Source organism: Biomphalaria glabrata, chromosome 4, assembly GCF_947242115.1.
Source record: "Biomphalaria glabrata chromosome 4, xgBioGlab47.1, whole genome shotgun sequence".
Classification (NCBI taxonomy): Eukaryota; Metazoa; Mollusca; class Gastropoda; family Planorbidae; genus Biomphalaria; species Biomphalaria glabrata.
The window spans coordinates 55,017,337-55,039,193 of NC_074714.1; the positions used below are offsets into that span (position 1 = coordinate 55,017,337).

At 36.4% G+C, this 21,857-nt stretch overlaps 2 protein-coding genes across 2 annotated transcripts; both read left to right on the plus strand.

The window, feature by feature from the left end:
• The first annotated feature begins 287 nt into the window (after positions 1-287).
• On the plus strand, positions 288-10,620 carry LOC106061583 (protein shisa-5-like). The gene is made up of 4 exons (XM_056027422.1): positions 288-444; positions 2,149-2,254; positions 3,303-3,439; positions 6,221-10,620. Exons 1-4 carry the CDS (start codon positions 387-389, stop codon positions 6,442-6,444), a joined length of 525 nt encoding a protein of 174 aa, XP_055883397.1. The 5' UTR covers positions 288-386; the 3' UTR covers positions 6,445-10,620.
• Positions 10,621-14,284: 3,664 nt separating this feature from the next.
• LOC106066793 (cysteine and tyrosine-rich protein 1-like) lies at positions 14,285-19,014 on the plus strand. Its single transcript, XM_056027229.1, has 4 exons — positions 14,285-14,456; positions 15,431-15,527; positions 17,351-17,502; positions 18,257-19,014. The coding sequence occupies exons 1-4, from the start codon at positions 14,387-14,389 to the stop codon at positions 18,493-18,495; spliced, it is 558 nt and encodes a 185-aa protein (XP_055883204.1). The 5' UTR covers positions 14,285-14,386; the 3' UTR covers positions 18,496-19,014.
• Positions 19,015-21,857: the final 2,843 nt, after the last annotated feature.

A 21,857-nucleotide genomic window follows, 5' to 3' on the forward strand; every position in this document is an offset into this window, starting at 1 on the left:
GCAAAAATTAACGGGTGTAGTTGGTGGGTAATGCAGGTATTATGTGTAGGCCTATATATATATACTACCTATACCTAAACATATTATGTGTTCTAAGATTTTACATGTGATGCTGGTAAGTGATACTGGTCTGTAGTTTCATGGGTCAGATTTTTCTCATTTTTTAAATAGGAGGGGGGTGACATTAGCTTCTTTCCAGTCCCTTGGTACTCTGCCCTGATTAAGGAAGGCCTGGAAAGTATTGGGCAGACTATATAGAATAGATTCAAATGGTCGGTTCTGACGGTGTATCATGGAAGTTTTACTCCCGTTTATTTTTCGTGTAGACTCATAAATACAACTGCCTAGTTCCGGAAGTAGGAAATGAAAATTGACAACAACAAAAAATGGCTTCCGGCAGTACAGTTTTTCTGACATTTCTGGTTGTTTATATTTTCCACTTGAGTAAGCATGACCTTTTTCTTCTAATGTTGACATACACAGTAAAAATTAGTCTATCGAGGTCTAGATCACTAGATCTAGAGATTCTGGACTGGATTTCTAGTTTCTAATCTAGATTTAGTCTAAGACAGTCTAACTTAACTTAAGTACTCTAACTTTAACTCTGAGTCTAACTGATAACTGCTAACTTAGTAACTAAGTCTAAGTCACTAACTAAGACTAAGTTTATTAAGACCGTCTAAGACACTTAAATAATAATATAAAATAATATTAACATATTATAACTTAGACAAAGTTAGACTTAGTCGACTATGTCATACTCTAATAAGTCATCTAAAGTTAAAGTCTAAGATAGACTAAGACCGTCTAGAAAATCTACTGTCTATACTTTATACTATATACAACCAAAAAAAGCAAAGGACTGTGATCCAACTTACTGACGAACTAGCCCTAAAACACCACCTACCCAATAACAGAGAAAAAATTACCAGGTTTTCAAACATTACACCCGGACTAAACTACAAACAACCAACCATCAAAACACATTTACTAAATAACACCTTAACAAAAGAATCAAATCCACTGGAGCTCAAAGAAGGCACGCTTGAAACAATCGAAAGCTATCAAAAAAACAGCTATCAATATTTATACAGACGGATCGGCTTTCAAAGCTACCATCAATGCTGGTCTTGGTGCCTTCCTGGTCTTCCCTAAAAATAAACACTTTGAGATAAGCGCACCCTGTGGTGATTATTGCTCAAACTTCCAAGCCGAAATTGAGGCAATTACCATAGCACTCCAGACAGTGGAAAACAAATTATATGAAGGAGTGCAACCACCATCAGATATTGTTGTCTTTACAGACTCCCAATCTACTCTGCAAGCACTTAACAGCAGCACCTCAAACAGCCCAAGAGAGTTGACAACACTCATTGTGATAATCCACCAGATGATATCAAAATTAAATATCAATATTACACTACAGTGGATCCCTGGACACATTGGCATCATGGGAAATGAAAAGGCAGATAAGCTATCAAAGGCAGGTTCATATATGGAACAACCAGATAGACCTGTTAACTACCTCACCCTAAGGTCAATGTTAGTCAACAATCACAAAGAGGAGTGGCTCAACCAATGGGCATCAGGAAACAGAGGCAGAGCCATGTACAGAGAAATGACTACGCCTAACAAACTGGACAGTATTAACTTCCTCCCCCGCAAAGAACAATCTACAATCTTCCAACTAAGAACAGGACACACACCACTATTAAATTACCACCTGAACAAAATAAACTCCACACAACTACCCCTTTGCAGACATTGCGCCCACCCCTTTGAAACCGTAAACCATATCCTCTTTGAATGCAACTCCCTAATCCACCTTAGGCAGACCCTACTTCCAATACAGCCCAACATAACCAACACCCTTTATGGCAGTGCTGAACAGCTGAAGAAAACAGCACACTTTTTTTCCTTGGCACATTCTGCTCACAGCTCAGCAGCAATAAAGCTGGCTAGAAGAAGAAGAAGAAGATACCCTATATTTATATATAACCCTAAATACTCTGTACTGTCTATCTTGAAGACTGAGTATACTCTACTAAATATGCTTATATATAATGTATGTTTGTTTGAAACTTTGGAGATAATGTTTGTTTTTATTCTATGCCATAATGTTTGTTTTTATTCTATGCCATGACTTAGTCACAACAAGTTTGGCTGATTGTTCCATTACTGCATTTGGCAATCGTTACACTAACTGTAGATATGGCTGCTGTGGATCACATTGCTGCACCAGACAATTTAATCTGTAAGTGCTAAATTTAATATCATTTCACGATTACAGCTTATATAGATTCAAGGTCAAATAATTCTTTTCCAAATTGTTCTAGCCTGTGATGAAGCTAGGAATTCTAAAAGAATGGCTAATACAGAGTTGAAAGAAAAAAAATGTTGTATATTATTGTAGACTTGAGCAAAATGAATTTTGATACTAACTTAGACAAAATGTTTTTATGGGACGTCATCTCTTCTTTGCCTGATGATCATCTTGGGCATAGACCAACCACCAGCTTTCTCTAGGCATCTCGTTTCTGGGTGGATCTCTTTTAACTGTCCTCACATCGTACCTATCTGCTTGGCATTTTCATCCAATACATCTTAGAGCCATGTATTTGTGAGCTGATTCCTCTTTCCTTGGGGTATTACATTGAGCTTACTTACAGGTGCCGACTATTTTCTATGTAAAGAGAGTAACTTTAATATAATCATAATAGTTTTATTGTCAAAGATCACAGGCAAGAACATTATGTGAGCCGAAATTCCAAAGATTAATTTCAGTGAATCTTATTGTAACAGGTAAGAAGGATTTTCATGTGCCTATTTCAAGTGGACCCTTAACTAGTAGAATTGCTGTCCATATAATCATAGCAGTCAGGTTACTCAGTCTTTAAAATAAAATAGTCATTAGTTTCAAGATACAGACCAGTATCACTAACCAGCATCACATGTAGGTTCTTGACCTTGCCAAGGAGTATCAAGTTTGATCCCCAGTAAAGACTGGGATTTTGAATTCCAGGATTTTCAGAACACCCAACTCTAATGAGTACTTTACATATGCTAAGGAAGTAAAGGCAGTTGGTTGTTGTGCTGGCCACATGATACCCTTGTTTACCATTGGCCCCATAGATTGCAAGACCTGAAAGGAGCACATAGTAGACAAAAAAGAGTTTTCTTATTTCCCATCCTCTGAGTCTCTAAGTTGGACTGTAAAGGATGCATTTATTTAGTGAGTAAAGCTTAGGCCTAGATATTTTATCAAAATGCCATTTTATTTTGGAGGATTTTTTCTTTTCCAGCGTTGGACTGATAGTTGGAGTATGTGTCGGAGTAGGTACTTTAATCGTCATCATTTGTGTCATTGTTTGTATCTGTCGTAGACGGCGGACAGCTGGTGTTGTGGTTCACTCCCAGCCTGGGATGGTCATACAACAATGTAAGTAAGACAAAAAGAATGCAGACCACATGATACAAGCAGTAGAAAAATAACTTTCACTTTGTCTTTGAGATTACTTAACTTTAATGATGCATTCTTTTCATGTTCTTTTCATGTGGTTATTTCCACTTATAATATTTTTATGACTTCATGATTTGCATATTTTCGAAGCTGGTATGTCTTGCTATGACTGTCTATCTGGCTTGTTGCAAACACCCGACAACATGACAAAACTATCTAAAGTACTTGAAAACTCAATATCAAATTGTCATATACTTTATTAATTATAAATTACCAGACACTACCATTGGCGTCTCAAAACACTGCACAATCACTTCACTGTAGAGACTTTTCTAAAACGTACTGTGGTGCTGAACTGAACCATAGTTAGTGCTTTTTCTTGTCTTGAACCTGTACTGGAATCAACTGGACTGGGCTTTTACTGAATATCTGGAGTGCCAGGGGAGATGAACAAAGGTGTTAGATACTTCCTTAACAGCGATATACTTAGCAAACTATATATGATATTACTGCACTAGTCAATATATGATATTATTGCACTAGTAGCAAATACCACTACCCCAATGTGACAAAATAATATAAAAATATACTAAATCAAAAGTGGACTAAAACAAAGGCACAATTACAAAAATAGGGGTAATAACCCATCTGTGAAGTTTCCTGTGTGAGAAGAACAGAGCCTCCTTCCAGGCTTTGCAGAAGAGAGAATTGCCACAAATAGCATTGGCCTATGACCGCAGTCCAATAACTTCTGATGACTCCATCAACACATGACCAGACACACTCTGACTCAATGCTGCTTGATGTCTGAGGACTCCGACATTGATTTACCATAAATAAATTAGAAAAAAAAAAAGGGGGTACTTGAGCAAAATAGTAAACACAAGATACGCTACTGTGACAATAAATAGGTGGGAAGACTTTCAAAAGATGCTCACATCCAATTAGGCAAAACGTACAGCTTACATATTGTAGCAAAATAAATAGGTGATACTATAATGCCTCAGACCCTAAAACAGTTGAAATAAACACAAAGTAAATAACATACAGGCTAGTTGCTTGTAATGTTTATTAAATCAATGAATAATTAACTACTAGTCTTAGCAGTCAACTGAAGGTTCTACTGCTATTTATGTGACACAGTTTCTAATATTCTTATGGCATAAGAGTAACGGACGATGCCCACACTGTCTGGGGTGTATTTTATGCCTTCCCTCATCTGCCCGGGCACCCCTGACAGTTATTAACTAGGATAAACAGTTAATGCAATATTTAATTAATTATCTCACTGCACAACAAGTGTTAACTTATTGTCACCGGGTTATTTTATATGTTATGAATGTGGCTGTGGTTATCAATGTAGGCGTGGTGGTGACATTGGGTTCTTGTTACAAATCACAGAATAATGAAATGACGCTGGGTGTAGCAGACACAATAAGTTTAATATAACACCACATAGTGAATACACCATACAATTCGACCCAGGAGTGGTCAGTATTAATCCAACAGTAATATACGAATATCACAACTTAGTACTTATTCTATAACCAACTACTTTAAACATCTAACCCTACTGCTTATATCTTAAGTGACTCAATACAAGTGCTTGCTACAAGATCTCTATGTGGACTGACTGCCTTTAACTCCCTGGTTCACCTAAGGTCAAAAGTGTTCACCTTAGTGCCACATGGGTTGTGAATAAGATTCACAATATGGAATTAACATACACAATACAGAATTAGGGTTTCTACTCTATGGCACCAACTTTGAGGTGGTGACACTTATCAAGCATTTAATTGATGATGAATATTTAAAATGATATAATATAGGTTACACAATGAATTAATAAACTGGCAAACATGCAATCATTTTGGTTTGTACTGGTGGATACAGTCACAACTCTGCATAGTCTCTCAGTTGGCCCCAACCTGGATCCCTAAAACAATACAGACAAATGCCCCCCATAAGTCACCCTTCTGAAGACTATTCAAAGTACTACTGGTGGGAAGCGTGGTCGAGAGGCCAAGTGCGCTTGAACTTGGCTTGGCTTGGCTACCTAGAAGGGGGCTCAAGGTTCGACTCCCGACTCGGGCAGAGTTGTGTTTACTGAGCACCTAAAGGCAGCACAGAAAACCAACTCCTAGATACCCCCTCCCCCCCACTGGTCCACAAATGAGATTGGACCAAAAAGCGCTCTGAGCATGCTATAAGCATGAAAGTAGCGCTATATAAAAGCTATAATAATAAAAAAAATACTATGATGAATCAAACCATGCAGCCACATGATCACTCTCACTCTCTATAAACTTACTTGAGAACTGGGAACAAAAACAGTACTGCCTCAAAAAGGCTCACACAATAACAAAACAGCCAGCGACTTTCAACTTCAAAGGTAAAAGGAAGAATACATTGCATAATCAAAACATAACAACAATAAGAAAGGAGTTGGTAATGCTAAATTGTGCAGATGTGCATGACAATGAATTCAAGAATGACCACTCTCAGTACACTGCTATGTGTTACCTGTGTTGGCCTGTACTTATCTACCCCTACCATTGTTGCCAGTTGCATTTATAATAGTATTGTAAATTCAAGAACTTAATGATATCACAATTTCTCATTACCTACTGAATAAGTCATGATGATCTAGGAATTGGGATTTCCCATACTATTGTATAGTTTATTTTAAATGTTTATAGTATAGTTAACTTTAAATTATAATAAAAAAAACAATAATTCAATTTTCTTGTGACTTTTCAGCGACTATGATGACTCAAGGAGGAGTACTAGTACCAGGGGCAGCTCAGCCTGGTGTTGTTTACCCACCACAAGGCTATGGATGTCCCCCTCAGCCATACGGAGCATACCCACAGCCTGGCTATTACCCGACCAACTATCCCCTGCCTTACCCAACAAGCAGCGCCCCACCGTATGAATACAACCCAGCCCAACAACCAATGGCAGACGCACCTTTTAAAAACTAAACTGTGATTATGTGTTTGTTGACATAATACCATACTTTGTTTTTGTCACTAACTATATAGAGCCTCTACTGGATTTGCTTGTCTCAAATGTACTCCAAAAAATAAAAAAAATAAATAACTGTACTTGTAGCAACTATTATTCTATTAGACCTATCAGAGCACAACCCACATGTTGGGCACCAGTGTACTTATTGATACACGCACACAGACACTGCTTTGACTTTGTGTTGTCTTACTTTAAGTACAGTTGAAAGGTTCACATTGAAATTGCTAACATGTAGCATGTTATGTACTAGATGATTTGCTTCTGTCCATTGAAAAAACCTACAGTGTACTTAAAATGTTTTTTTTACTGGTAAAAAATTGTTGGCTTTAATTTTCACACAACACCTCTTTTGTTTATGGTCACCAAAATATTTGTTTACATTTGAACTCATCAGTAAATCAAGAAAAATGTTTTAAATTACAAATCACAAAGTTGTTGTTTTTTCGGAAACTATCGTCTCGATGCTTATGATATAAAGTTTGATGTACACTGACCCTTGTTTTGTTGGAAACTTATAACAATTAACCTTACACGTTTCAGAAACATTAATTAGCTGAGCATCTGGTAGTAGTTTTAAAGGCTAAAAGAAAAGATTTATACTGTCAGATAGGTGTTTATATTATCAGCAATAAATCTTTTTTGTTTAGATCTGATAAAACAATTTATTTGGCAGCATTCAAAGTTTCTCTTGGTAGTTCATAATTCTTTCTGAATGTTTGGTCTAAAAACAATTCATGTCACTTGATATTTGATATAGTTTGATACAAAAAATATGTATTGCGACTCAAAAACATGTAAATACTATTCATCACAAATGCAACTAAACAAATTTTTGTTTGTAAAGAACAATGTTTTGACTGACATAAATATTATATATATATTTTTTTTTCATGATGTTACAATTATCTCATTTTTATTTTTAAGGCATAATTTTTTTTTAAAACTGGTTTTGTATAGCACAGCTTTCATGCTCAGTGCACTATGGTCACTCTTTTGTGGACTTGGGGGTTGGAGGAGGTATTTTAGAGAAGGTTTCCAATCTCGGCAAAGACAATTCAAGTAGGGTTAGGAAGTTGACCCCCCTTGATAGGTAGCCAAGTGGTTTTGGCCACTCAAACACACATAACTAAGTAATTTTATTTATACTGAAAAGAAGGGCTTTAATTTTAAAAATACTTTTTGTAGTCGTGGTGTTGACTTATCGGCTTACCTTATGTTAACAAAGACCTTTTCAAATACTACTTTTATAATTCAACTTACAATTGTAACATAATACTGTTTTATTTGTAAATGTTATTTGTTCACATTTTATGTAGTGAGATTTAATTTTATTATATTTTTCATGAAATAATTTTTAAATTTAAGACTGCTGATGTACATTGGGAATTTGAAACTTATTAACTAGGGATACAAAGTTCTACACACATAAACATAAAGTAAGTGAAGTTTGACCAATAATATTTTCATTAGTCTAGTATGGTGAATGTACCCTTTTCAGACATGCAATCCTTGGGTGCAGATGATATAAAATTCATCTGTTTCTAAGGTCAATAGTTATTGAGGGTGTCATGTGGCCAGCATAATTGCCAACCCCCTTTACTTTTGCAACGAATATTAGATACCCTTAAAGTTGGGTACACTCTTGGGCGTCCTCGGAAATCTAGAAATTCAGAATCCCAGTCTTAATCATGTGTAGATGTTTCGATGTTTTCCAGAAAACATCTTTTGTCCTGATAGACAATCTATTCCCACAACTATTTCCTAGTGTTCATTTCTTATTCATCACTTTTTTTAAACTTAAGAATTACTTCAAACCATCGTCATGATTTCTTTTTTTGGAAAACATTTAAAAGAAATAGTTTGGTGAAGAAACAATATCGAAAAGCATACAATCAGTTAAAATGACATGTTTAATGTAATGTCCTACAAATGGTTCAATTTAATTTTATTTTGTGTCTAGTCCTGGGTTTATATTATTTTTTTTGTTTATGGAATATTTATATACATTTAGTTTTATTTTTGGTCCAAATCGTGTATGCACATTCTTTAATGTCAACTTGATATTATACCCATGTAAGACTGTATAATACTCATTTTTATTTGATTCCAATTTGAATTTTTTCTTAAATGCATCCTACTTTTTTGACCCATTAGTTTGTTGTGTTTTTTTCTGGAAAAGGTCTGGGGTGGTAATTTAACTCTTGTTAGTGCTCCTTCTCAGTCGTTGTTAAACTTTATTTGACCTGTTTCTTGGTTGGAAAATGTTTTCCTTTATGTATTTATTTTGTTGTCTTTCAATCATTTTTTTTTTGTTTTAGTTTTTTTTTTTCACGCTTCAGACGCTCCTTCACAAATGATGATTATTATATCCTAACCAAGACCTCCTGGAAGTGGCTTGGGTTTGATCACAGGACCATCACAAAGAATCCGGAGTGCATACCACATGACAATGTTTTGTAAAATGTTTTCCTGTGTTTCGGATATTCCTTCAAGGTTGAAGATAATCCACTTCCTAGTCCAAACCTCCTGCAGGACGACGGGAATGGCAATGGGCAGGATATGAACCTGGTACCATTGAGACAAGTTAGCGACAGTCCAGAGCACTTATCGCACAACCATTGAGCTATTCAGACTTGTGGTGTGTGCCACATGGTCTCTAAGCTCAGACAAAATGGAGGTCAAACTCTCTCTTACCTAATTCACTTCTAATAGTGGGATTATAATTTTTGTTGATGAGTTCTTTTGTACATTATCTATGTTGTCAACACAACAGGACACTCCCTGTTCAGATGAGTCAAGATAGTTTGATTGATTGGTGGAGTTTGGGCTAAGATATATTGTAATTATTGTCTCCTCTGAGAGAAAGTCAGTTTGGGCTAAGAAGTAATAATTGTCTCCCCTGAAAGAAAGTCAGTTTGGGCTAAAATTTTAATAATCGTCTCCTCTGAAACAGTCAGTTTGGGCTAAGATGTAATAATTGTCTCCCCTGAAACAAAGTAACCTTGGGCTAAGATGTAATAATCGTCTCCCCTGAAATAAAGTCTGAAGCTTTGAAAATGATATGAAGCCATAAAGCAATAATTTGCATAAAAAATATTTTTATTGCATTAGCAACTTTCATGTTCGTTTTATCTTTGACGTCTTTTTTTTTTTTTTTTCTTTTTTAAATATTTAACTGCTGCACAAACTGCTATGAATTTTGTTAAGCATGACATAGTGTTCCAATAGGTGTGTCCATGAAAGAACAGAGTCTAGAATGACACAGACATGCATACATAGATTTATTTATTGAAAATTTAAATCTGTAAAGACTTTTTATTTAATGATAATGGACGCACTGATACACTTTGCAACTCTATAATTTGTTTTTTGTTTTATAACATTTTAAACTGCTGTGAACTAGTCTGCTGCCTTTTTATTTTATTTATTTACTGGTACACTAAAAATGAATATTTATTTTTTTGTAGTGACAAGCCAACTCTCTTTCAAAATCAAAAGACCCTAATGTTTCTTTATGTCCAGACACACTTCTGTCACCTAGTGTAAGCCTAGTGTGTATTTATTTTCCATGTTTTTAATAGCTGTCATATAGCACAACTTTTAGGCTTATAGATTGCTCCGTCAAGACCAATCTTAATAGAAGACTTGAACATTGACCTACGACATTGCAACCTGTTGCCGTGCCATGGTTTAAACCTCTCTCGACCACACATAATGTACTTTGCTTGCATTAACACATGTATTGGTGTATTTTAACAATTTTATGCAAGTAGTACATTACCAAAAAAAAAAACTGTATGGGGGGGGGGGGTAATAAATTTTTTTTTTTTTTTTTTTATTCTCTATTTACCACCACTACAGTTTTTTTTTTAAATTTTTTTTTTACCTCGAAAGTGCAAACCCCAGAACAATATTTATAATTATATTTGTCAGATTAAAACTCTTTAAACAGATTTACAATTGTAGAATCTCATTAATACACTTATGGTTGACCTCATCAGACTGTATTACTTGCTAAGCTCTGTCTATTATGCCATGACTTTTTATAAAGACTTTTGATGCAGCTATTTCATGCTAGTGATTGTATTGGCTCATTTGCCTTTGAGATTTATTAAAATAATTTTACCTCATTAGTTTTTGCTCTTTTTTTTTTGGTTGTTATAATTTGTACTTTCCCCACGCCCAATCTCGGCTCAAGCTGAAATTTGGCACAGTTATTTAATATGAATCAATAAAAAAAATTAAACAATTAGTTAATAAACTATTGTGTAATTAATTATTTGGTTTGGTATCAAACAAGGGGAAGAAATTGCACTTGACTGTTGTGATGGTTTAAGTTGAATTAGTCCGCTTTATACTTTGTAGAGAGAAATTGGCCACCACCTTAGACATAAATAAATATAGACTGGAAAAAGGAAGTAACTTCATGTAACTTAAAACATGTATATCTATTGTTGTCGGATTTCCGAATTCTGAAAAGTTGCATGATCTTCAGTCTTAGAGATTAAACAAAACTACACTGCTGTCTTACATATAAATAAATATAGACTGGCCGATTATAGAGTTTTATGAAACGAAAATTTGTGACTTGCAATTTTGTGTACGTTATTATACAGCATTTACGAGCAGTATAAAAGTTAAGTAGTCATATCTATTTCAGTCACACACCTATATCAGTACTACATTATTTTCACTAGTGTTTTTTTTAAATCTCTAAGAATGAAGATCATGCAATTTTTCATAATTCGGAAATCCGAATACAATAGATATACATGTTTTCAAGTTACATGAAGTTACTTCCTTCGGCCAGTCTTTATTTATTTATGTCTATGACTGCTGTATAATAAAGTACACAAATTTTCGTTTCATAAAACTCTTTTATTGGCCAGTCTATATTTATCTATGTCTATGGCCACCACTTAAAAATGTGCACGCTGTGTATCTATAACCCACCACCACCGAGAAAAAATTCTGGCTAGGCAAATGTATAAATGTAGTACACTTTATAATATTCTAATGATGGTCATTTAGATTTAGACTTGGACGATGGCGCGTAAAGTTTTCTTGAACATTACTTAATTAAGTCTCCAGGGGGGAGACTGGGTATCTTAATTGGCCTAGGCATTACCATACCATCCGGCCTTCATATGATGGACACCCATGACATTTATTGCCATATGATTGACATCCAGGACATCTATTGCCATATGATTGACATACAGGACATCTATTGCCATATGATTGACATCCAGGACATCTATTGCCATATGATTGACATCCAGGACATCTATTGCCATATGATTGACATCCAGGACATCTATTGCCATATGATTGACATCCAGGACATCTATTGCCATATGATGGACATCCAGGACATCTATTGCCATATGATTGACATCTTATATATATCTTATATAATACAGACGTTACTTCAAAAAAGAAGATGATCCAGGATCCATCTATTGCCATATGATGGACATCCAGGATATCTATTGTCATATAATGGACATCCAGGACATCTATTGTTACTTGCCCTCATAATAATTTAAAGCTTTGATAACGCATCGAAAATTGAACGCACGCATGTGTTCAGATAGGTCTAACTTAATGTTTTGTATTTTTACCGCATCTAAAGACCGCATCACAAACCAAAAGATTAGACAATTAATCTAAAAAAGTTTTAAACAGATACGTCTTAAAAGTGGTGTAGCCTGTTGTCTGTCTGAAATCAATAGAGAGTGAGTTCCAAACCTTTGGTCCGTGCACTGAAAAAGCCCGCAGACCGTAGCTTTTGAGGGAGAAACGTGGCACCACTCAAAGCGTTGAGTCCATTGAGCGCAGGGCTCTCTGGAGGGCATATGGAGTAATCAGTTCGTTAAGGTACAGGGGCATTAAAAGAAAATCTAAGGCGAAAAAGACTAAGAAGAATGGAGAAAGACGATCGACAAATCTTGCATGGTGCCCCAACGGTCAAACAGACTAAGGGATAGGTAAAGGTGTTCAGTATTACACAGTTTAACTTGTAAAGTTCTTTTATAAATGGTATAAGAATGCCAATCACATTTACGGTACTTTTCATCAATCAAAGTGGCCCGTTCGGTGACTTCACCAGCCCATCTGATACCACCGGGTATTTGCCTAGCTGCCCGTATAGCGAGTACGCCCTTGAAACTCTTTAATGAAGAGGGCCTACTTGCGGAAATACCCGAAGACGTAGTCAATTCAAAGATAAATATTTTAGTTCTCTAGCCAAATTTAACTTAATTTGGTTTTATACTTTGAAAAATTATAACGGTCAAACAAAGAGTTTTCTTAGTGTGGCCAACGAGCTAGCAATTCTTTACCCAACGATACCCATCAACTGTCAAATTTCTAGGAAAATAGTTTAGAGCCGCTTTCGAGAATCGCTTCTACCCACCCAGGTTTTACCCACCCGGAAAGTTCCACTACGAGAAAGTGTGACTTGAATAGAGGTATTGTTAGAATAGAATGTGTCCTTTAAGAGTAAGTAGGTCAAGACTAAATATAAAATGCACCCATGCAAGACCAAAACATTTATCTTACCGTGCAAATCTTGTTTTCCTAAAATTGTCACCAATGTTTCCTAGTCAGGGGTCCCTTCCATTCATTGGGTCGTACCCCGAAATATCGTGATGTTGAACAGAGGTAGTTAAACAAGATTTTTAGAACCAAATGTACACACGACCATGGAACGTAGAATGTTGACAGCCCGAAATAACCCAACATACACGTATAACACACGGTTGCTTGGGAGATAGGATGAGTTTAACTTTTAGGAAATCAGACTGAGACAATCCCAGAAGAAAAGGCGAAGAGATATTGTTAACGAATAGGATGGCTGCCTGGTCGTGCGGTTTGCATGCTGGACTGTCGTTCAGATTTATCGATGGTCCCGGGTTCAAACCCTGCCCGCTCCCATCCCCCGTCGTCCTGCGGGAGGTTTGGACTAGGAAGTAATTATCTTCAACTCTGAAGGAACATCCGAAACATGTAAAACACAAAACAAACATTTTACGAATACGATTTCAATAGATGTAACTGAATATGATTCATCTACCAGTGCCGGCTTTGTGTAATAGGAGGCCCTAGGCAAAGTGAATTAGTTGGCCCCAAATAAAATATAAAATCGATGCAAACCGAATGATAATATTCTCCCTTTGCAACTTCTTGTGTGACTAAACAGGCCAATCCTTGATACACAGTTGCGGTCACAGGTTGGGCATTTGTAATCACTAGGCGCCTTAGTTGTATTCAGTTTAAAAGTTACTACAGCTAATATTCAATAACATCAAGGATTGTTTTCTAGTCCGAAGATTTAAAAAGTGCAAGTTCACGATTCTACTGAGACCCAGCTGTGACCTACATATTTTGCCACGTAACCACATATAAAAGCCATTGTCTTCCCTGGGTCGATTAATGTTCTCTTTTCACCATGTTCGCCCATCTTCCATAGCAGCATTCATTTTGGTCTCGTGTGTACGTGTGTACCGCGGCCTACGAAGCTTAAAAAGGTAACCAGATAAAATCTTGACTAACCCTTTATTTCAGAATATGTTCGCTAATGGGCTGTAAAGATAGTCTTGGGCTAATATGGATCGAAAGAGTCATTGGGCTAATATGGATCGAAAGAGCCATTTGGACAATATGGATCAAAAGAGCCATAGGGATAATATGGATCGAAAGGGTCATTGGGTCTACTATCAAAGTTTTGAGAATCATATCCCCAGAGACGAAGGTAAATAATAAAAGACGTAAAAAGAATACACCTCCACCTCGCGCTCAGTGACGCGTTTAAGTTACCCAATACACAGGAGATCTAGTTCATGATAGTGCTTCATTGACAAGGCGGACATATACATCGAAAAGAAAACCAAAATGGCGGATCAAATGCATCGAATTATGACGAAGATCGCTTTGTTATTTCTGCTTCACATTATCGTGCCTGGTAAATTGATTACTATTCAAATTGTTAGACTTATAAGATGAACATGCTAAAGTTTATTTCAGATTTACGCAGCTATTAAGGGAGTTGGCGAAGGATTCTTTAAAAAATAGTATTGATCGTAAAAGGCTTTGACATTTGATTTGTTTATTTGGTTGTTGTTTTGTTTAGCTTTTATCTAGGCATAGGCAAACTAGGCAGCCTCTTAGCGTATCTAAGCGAGACTAAAGGAACATTTTAGAGAAAAAATGCAGAACTTGGATCATATCTCAAACAAACAACTATGACTGTCTATGACTCAATGTTTACTAGTCTAACTCTATCTCTACTTGGGAAATATGCGATATATACATTTCGGTTATTCGTCGATTTAGATATAGACGGGCAGGTTTTTTTAAATTTTATTTTTTCTCACTGTTTTTTTTTTTTTTTTTTTAAATTTCATTTTGGGTCTTCAATTATCTAAAGATGGCCTCGCCAATGGAGTTCTTTTAGATTACATATTTTAGCACCAATAATAAAAATGTTGAACATAGTTCTGTTTTATTCAATAAAATTATGCTCTAATTTTATATCAACTTATTTATGCTTTATAATGTTGTAAAAAGAATTTAATTTGTGACTCAATAAGGCGAAAAAAATCAACTCCCTGGCAACATTATATACCTATTTTCCCTCCCCTAGCTACGCCACTGTTTCATAGTATAATATGTAGATCGACTTATCTTTTCAATTCAGGCGTTTTTTTTTTTAAATAGAAGGTAATTGCGTCCTGCGCGTATCCTATTGGTTTTGCCTGGCTGATTCAGGCAACCAATTCTATGCACTAATGTTTTAATCAATGCATAAGTGCTGTGCATATTGTAAATTTTAAAACGAAATTCATATGGAAAATTAAAGATCGTTATTTTTAGTATTAATTAAATTATTTTTTTTCAATGAGCCTTAATGAATTTTGGTTTTGTTTTGTTCATTAGCTTCTACACAGATGTGTCGTAGTGAAGATTCGAGATATAGCATTTACTGTGACTACGGCTGTTGTAAAGAGTCGTGTTGTCCAAGACCCACAACATTGTGAGTTAATTCAGATTAGACATTTTCCGTTTGGCTCGAGACCAGTCATCATAGCAGGCCTCAACATTGACCTACCACGTCGCATCCTGTGTGGCAAGTGCAGCGAGACCATTCGTTACAGACCAGTTACGTCACAAACTCTGGGCAGCGGAAACGAGACGCTCGTCTCCACGTCGTGCAGGCCAGTGACGCGGCAACGAGCTGTTGGTCTACGCTGCCCACAGGCTGTGACGTTGCAAGACAGTGTTTAGGCCTTCTAGGACGATTACTTTACTTGTGATTCTTCTGTCTTAAAGTGTCTCTAAATTTATTGATTTTACTAGTGGTGTTACGAAAAAAATAAGCACACACACAGACTTTAAAAAAACAAACAAAGCAGAACGCTTATCTTGAGTGAAACTAAATCAATTATTTTGAATCAATTTTGTATCTTTTTAAAATAGATCTTGACTAAAAATATAGAAGGAAATGAGAAGGCTGGCATACTCGCCAAGAATGGGAGAACAAACTCACAATTAAACATTGCACCCGATCCATAAGAAATGAAGAAACTGATAGTATATAAATTAAATGAGAAATGGACAAGCTCTCATCCAAATTACAAAAAAGATGATGCCTATTATAAGCTATCCCGACAAGATCAACGTCTAATCTTTCGACTCAGGACCGGACACAACAGAATGAGACAACATATGTACCGGAAGCTCAAAATTGGAACCAGTGAAATCTGCCTACGTGGAGTGTCACCAGAAAATGCTGACCATGTCCTTCAAAACTGTTGTCTTTACCATAAGGCCCGAACAAGACACTGGCCCCAAAACAACCATAGAAAGAAAAATACATGGAGAGCTGCTTGATTTGGAAACCACTGCCACTTCATATCATATATAGGTCAAGTCATCTGAACTCTCCAACAGTTCATCTCATATTTTGATCTAGTCATCTGAACGCTCCAACAGTTCATTTCATGTATTGGTCTAGTCATCTGTACACTTTAATAGTTCATCTCATATATTGGTCTAGTCATCTGTACACTTTAATAGTTCATCTCATATATTGGTCTAGTCATCTGTACACTCCAACAGTTCATCTCATATATTGGTCTAGTCATCTGAACAACCCAACAGTTCATCTCATATATTGGTCTAGTCATCTGTACACTTTAATAGTTCATCTCATATATTGGTCTAGTCATCTGAACACCCCAACAGTTCATCTCATATATTGGTCTAGTCATCTGTACACTTTAATAGTTCATCTCATATATTGGTCTTGTCATCTGAACACCCCAACAGTTCATCTCATATATTGGTCTAGTCATCTGTACACTTTAATAGTTCATCTCATATATTGGTCTAGTCATCTGAACACCCCAACAGTTCATCTCATATATTGGTCTAGTTACCTGAACACTCCAACAGTTCATCTCATATATTGGTCTAGTTACCTGAACACTCCAACAGTTCATCTCATATATTGGTCTAGTCATCTGAACGCTCCAACAGTTCATCTCATATATTGGTCTAGTCATCTGAACGCTCCAACAGTTCATCTCGTATATTGGTCTAGTCATCTGAACGCTCCAACAGTTCATCTCGTATATTGGTCAAGTCATCTGAACACCCCAACAGTTCATCTCATATATTGGTCTAGTCATCTTAACGCTCCAACAGTTCATCTCGTATATTGGTCTAGTCATCTGAACGCTCCAACATAAAAATGAGAACGAGGAAGAAGACGATTAAAAGTAATATATTTGTACTAATGGAAATATTGTTATTAATTAACATAACAGTTTGTTATTGAATTGTGTATTTTTACAGCTACAGCATTGGGCCTATCGTTGGATCTGTAGTCAGTGGAGGAATCGCCCTCTTCATCATTATTCTGGCTATTTGCATATGCCGCAGAAGACGTCGTCAGCCAGGAGTTATCATCCATAGCCCAGGAGCGCCCCCTACAGTGATTTGTCAGAGTAAGGCTTATATGGATTTGTTTTCCTATTCACCAACTCCTTCCCCGCCCTTTAGTTTTAATCACGTGAGCTAGGGAGGTTAGCTTTATAGACTTATATAGACCAACATAACTGGAAACTTCACTTTTTTTTTTAAACAAAGCTTACATCAAATTTGTCTGTCTGTTGTCTGTCTGGTACGATTTTCCAACATTTTATGTCTCCCATTTCATATTCTGGGATCAAGTTGAAACTTTGCCCAATTTTTCATTGTTCCTAATAAAACATGAATTTAAAAGAAAACGAATTAGATAATTAAATAGTGGCAATTCATTCATTTTGATTTGACAACGAAAAAGGAAATAAATCTTACAGTATTGAAATATATTGTTGTAAATGTGGAGTTCTTCCCCTAGATAAGCTTTCCCCTTTTTAAAAAGTATTTTTACTTTATATTTTGCTTGTTTCTATAAAAGACCTTTGACATTAGTGGCGAGAGGCTGAGAGTTAAAGCTCTGTTGAAACCCGATGAAGAATGTTTAACTTCGGTATGTTTATGATGCCCAGGAGTCCCACTCAACTCTAAGTCAGTCTAAGGGAAGTAAAGGCGGCTAATCGATGAGCTAGCCACAAGACACTTTCATCAACCCTCTAGCACAGAAATAGATAAGCTTTACCTGTTTTGCGACTATAGATGGCAAGTTATTTTCAGGTGATGAAGTATTCAGAGGTTAAACAAGACACTTAAATTAAATGTTTGAAAACTTGTCCACAGATTCAACATCACAATCTGCAATGGTCAACACAGCTTGCATGCCTCCAGGGAGTGTGTACCCTCCACAGCCGTACGGAGCCTACCCCTATCCACCTGACAAGACTGTCCAGCCGCCCTCATATTACCAACAACCGCCCCCAAGCTATGACAACCTGCCTCCTCCAGCATACCCCGCAAGTCCATCAACAGGAACTGCCTATTATAATGATGGAGTTGATAATTTGGGTTTTAAAAGTTAAAACAGTAAACATAGTGACTTTGGAATTTGTATGTCATTGTATCATTTCTCGTGAACAAAACCATCTAGATCAGCGGTTCTCAACCTTTTATACTCGGCGACCCCTTTTTACAATCCCCCACTCTGCAGCGACCCCACACCCCAGACACACAGATACAGCACTAGAAGACAATAACAATCCATAATTTCGATGGTCTTAGACGACCCCTGGCAAATCGCCAATCGACCCCCAAGGAGGTCGCGACCCATAGGCTGAGAACCCCTAATCTAGATCTAGGCGTACAGAAAGTTTCGTCTTACAGTCATGATCCTAACATAAATTCGTATTTTTTAAACGGCTCTAACTATTTTCCTAAAAATTCGAAATCTTTGAGAAACGAATTATTAGCTAATTGGAAATTATAATAATAATAATAATAATTAGATATTGCCTGGAGGTCTAGACCATCTTTATTTTGAACTGTCTTGAACAAACATACGTCAAAGGGTCGGGTATTACAGCATTACCACAAAAACAAAACCTAATGAAATACTAAGAAAGACATAAAGATAGAGGCACATTTCTTATTCCATACGCTAGAACAAATTCCTACAAGTGCGCTTTCTTCCCTAGTGATATCAGAGAATGGAACGGGTTGCCTGAAGCTGCCAGGAAAATCAACGACTTGGCAGAGTTTAAGTGATTGATTAACATGCATGGCTAGATAAACACATGAAATTTGTTGGATGTAATTATCCTCCTTTTTGAAGTAACGCCTGTAATATATAAGATAATATAAAGATAAGACGTCTTCTTTAAAGAGTGAAATAATTTAACAGACATTCGGGAACATTTTCCGAATAGTCCTCCGAGTCTGGACATTTAGTCCTACTTCTTGAACTTAATACTTGCTGGTGATTTCATTTTGATCTTGTAGCGAATCTAGAGTTATATAATAAAATGTTTAGGTTTAGGGTATAGGCCTAATTTTTCTATTCTCTGCCGTATTCCTGTTAATAATGTCAAGTTTACGTTGTGATTTTACTTATAACAAAACTTGTGTTAACACCGGTATTTTTTTTCTTTTTCAGTTTGTATTCATTAAAAAAATATCGACCCAAGAGACAATAGAGTTAAAATAGGATTACTTTTAATTATATATATATTTTACTGTACACCCTCTATATTTAGGTTTAATAATTTCAGGTTTACGGTGTGGTTTTACCTATAACAAAACTTGTGTTAACACCGGTATTTTTTTTTCTTTCAGTTTGTATTCGCTTAAAAAATATCGACCCAAGAAAAAATAGAGTTAAAATAGGATTACTTTTAATTATATATATATTTTACTGTACACCCTCTATATTTAGGTCTAATAATTTACTTTCCATTGACAATCAAACATTGATATTTAGAAAAAAAAAACATATTGTAAGTGAATGAACATTGTCTACGATGGAATTTTGTCAAGATTTTAAAACGTGTTTTTATAAAACAAAATAACTTTTTTAAAATAACATTTTCTTTTGTTGTTCAATGTTTATTTAACTGCCATTACAATTTTTATATCCATTTAAAACTTTATAGACTATAGACAATAACTCTTAGTATCTCAAGTATCACTGGGCTCACCTAAGTTTACCCATGTTGACCTAACTTAGGCCGTCTTAAACACCCGACAAAATAGCGAACGAAAAAAAAATAGCGACAAGAGAGCGCTGACAAAATAGCGAACGACAAAATAGCGCCTATATTAATTATCTTTATTTTTGCAGTCCTTTTTCATTAATGCTAATTATTGTCAAATACTAATAGGCGAACATAACGGAACACAGTTCAGTATAGGCAAAAAATAAATAAATGAAACATACTATTATGACTTTGTCATGCGCACCGCCATCCAAGATAGTGCAGAAAGAAGGTGCGCACTATCTGTGACTAAACAAGTCGGATGTTGACATAAGAGACTAACGATTTCCGCCTAAGTGGAGAGCCAATATGGAGATGCTGTACTCAAGGCAGATGCCCCTTTGTGTTTGTCATGTCTCTATGTAAATAAACATCTATGTCCTCGTTGAGTTGCCTCACTTACGTTATTACAATACATTGTATTTCATATTCATTTCTAGTCCAAAAATGCACTTGTAAAACAAGCAAGCAAAATGGCACATAAAATAATACTTCCATACTTGTCAGATTTACAAATGGAGTATCACAAGGTCGAAGTGTAGGCAAGGAAATGTAGAAGGTTGTTTCCATACGTTGTCCATATAGCTGGCAGACGTCTGTTAAGCTGGAGGTACCCTGTCTGGCTCGCAGTTGGCTCCGTTATCCAGAACTGTATCCAAGATTCAAGAATCATGTTTTCGGTGTACTCTTATTATGAGCGCTTCAGGGACACCCTCAAAGCTTCTCTGAAGGCGTTCAGCATAGACCTAGGCACCTGGGAGACAAGAGGCACATGACAGAGCATCATGGCGTCGCGCTGTGAAAACTGGCGCACAGGTTGCTGAGGAAAAGAGAACATCGCTGGCAGAAGAAAAACGCCAGAGAAGAAAAGCAAGGCCCACGACACTAGCTCCAGCTGGAATAACCTGCCCAGTGTGCGGCCGAACATTCCGGGCTCACATAGGTCTCACCAGCCACATGAGGAGGCATAAAACCCCAATGCAAAGCCCTCAGCCCCCTGGATGACAAAGTGGTCATCATAGAACCACGATGGACGAACTATATTATGACTAAGACTAAGACTGCTTTATTGATCCTTATGGAAATTGGTTGCAATTACACGAACGTTTTTCTCATATACAGACAACACAACAGAAACATACATATAAATAGAACAGACACAACAAAGAGCTCATTCAGCGACTACACACAGGCATCTTGGTCCTTTTCATGTTTCCTGATCGAAGGGTGGCTTTGATATAGTCTGACCGAGTGAGGCACGAACGAGTTTTTGTACCGCTCCGTTCTTGTCTTGATTGACAGAAGTCGCCCACTTCGCGACGACTTGACCTAGTTATGATGGAGTGAGTTGCTGTTGTCTTTCAAGATTTTTTTTTTGCGATTTTTCTTAGCCATTTCTATTCAAAAAGTTCCTGTAAATATGGAAATATTGTGCGTGTGATTTTTGATGTCCTATTTATAATGTTTTCTAGGTGGCGCAACCGTTTAGATGCCAACAAGTTATTCCGTATGTTAGGCGATTTTGTATAGTTTTGTATTGTTCTCCGAGGAAGTGATTGATCAGCTTATAGGTAATAAATCTAACATACTTTTAGATCTATCTAGCTTGAACAGGGTAGGGGCTTCTACTGAAAATCCTGCCGAGGCCCTTCAGTTACTAAAATCCGTTACTTATTATATATCAAAACAAACAA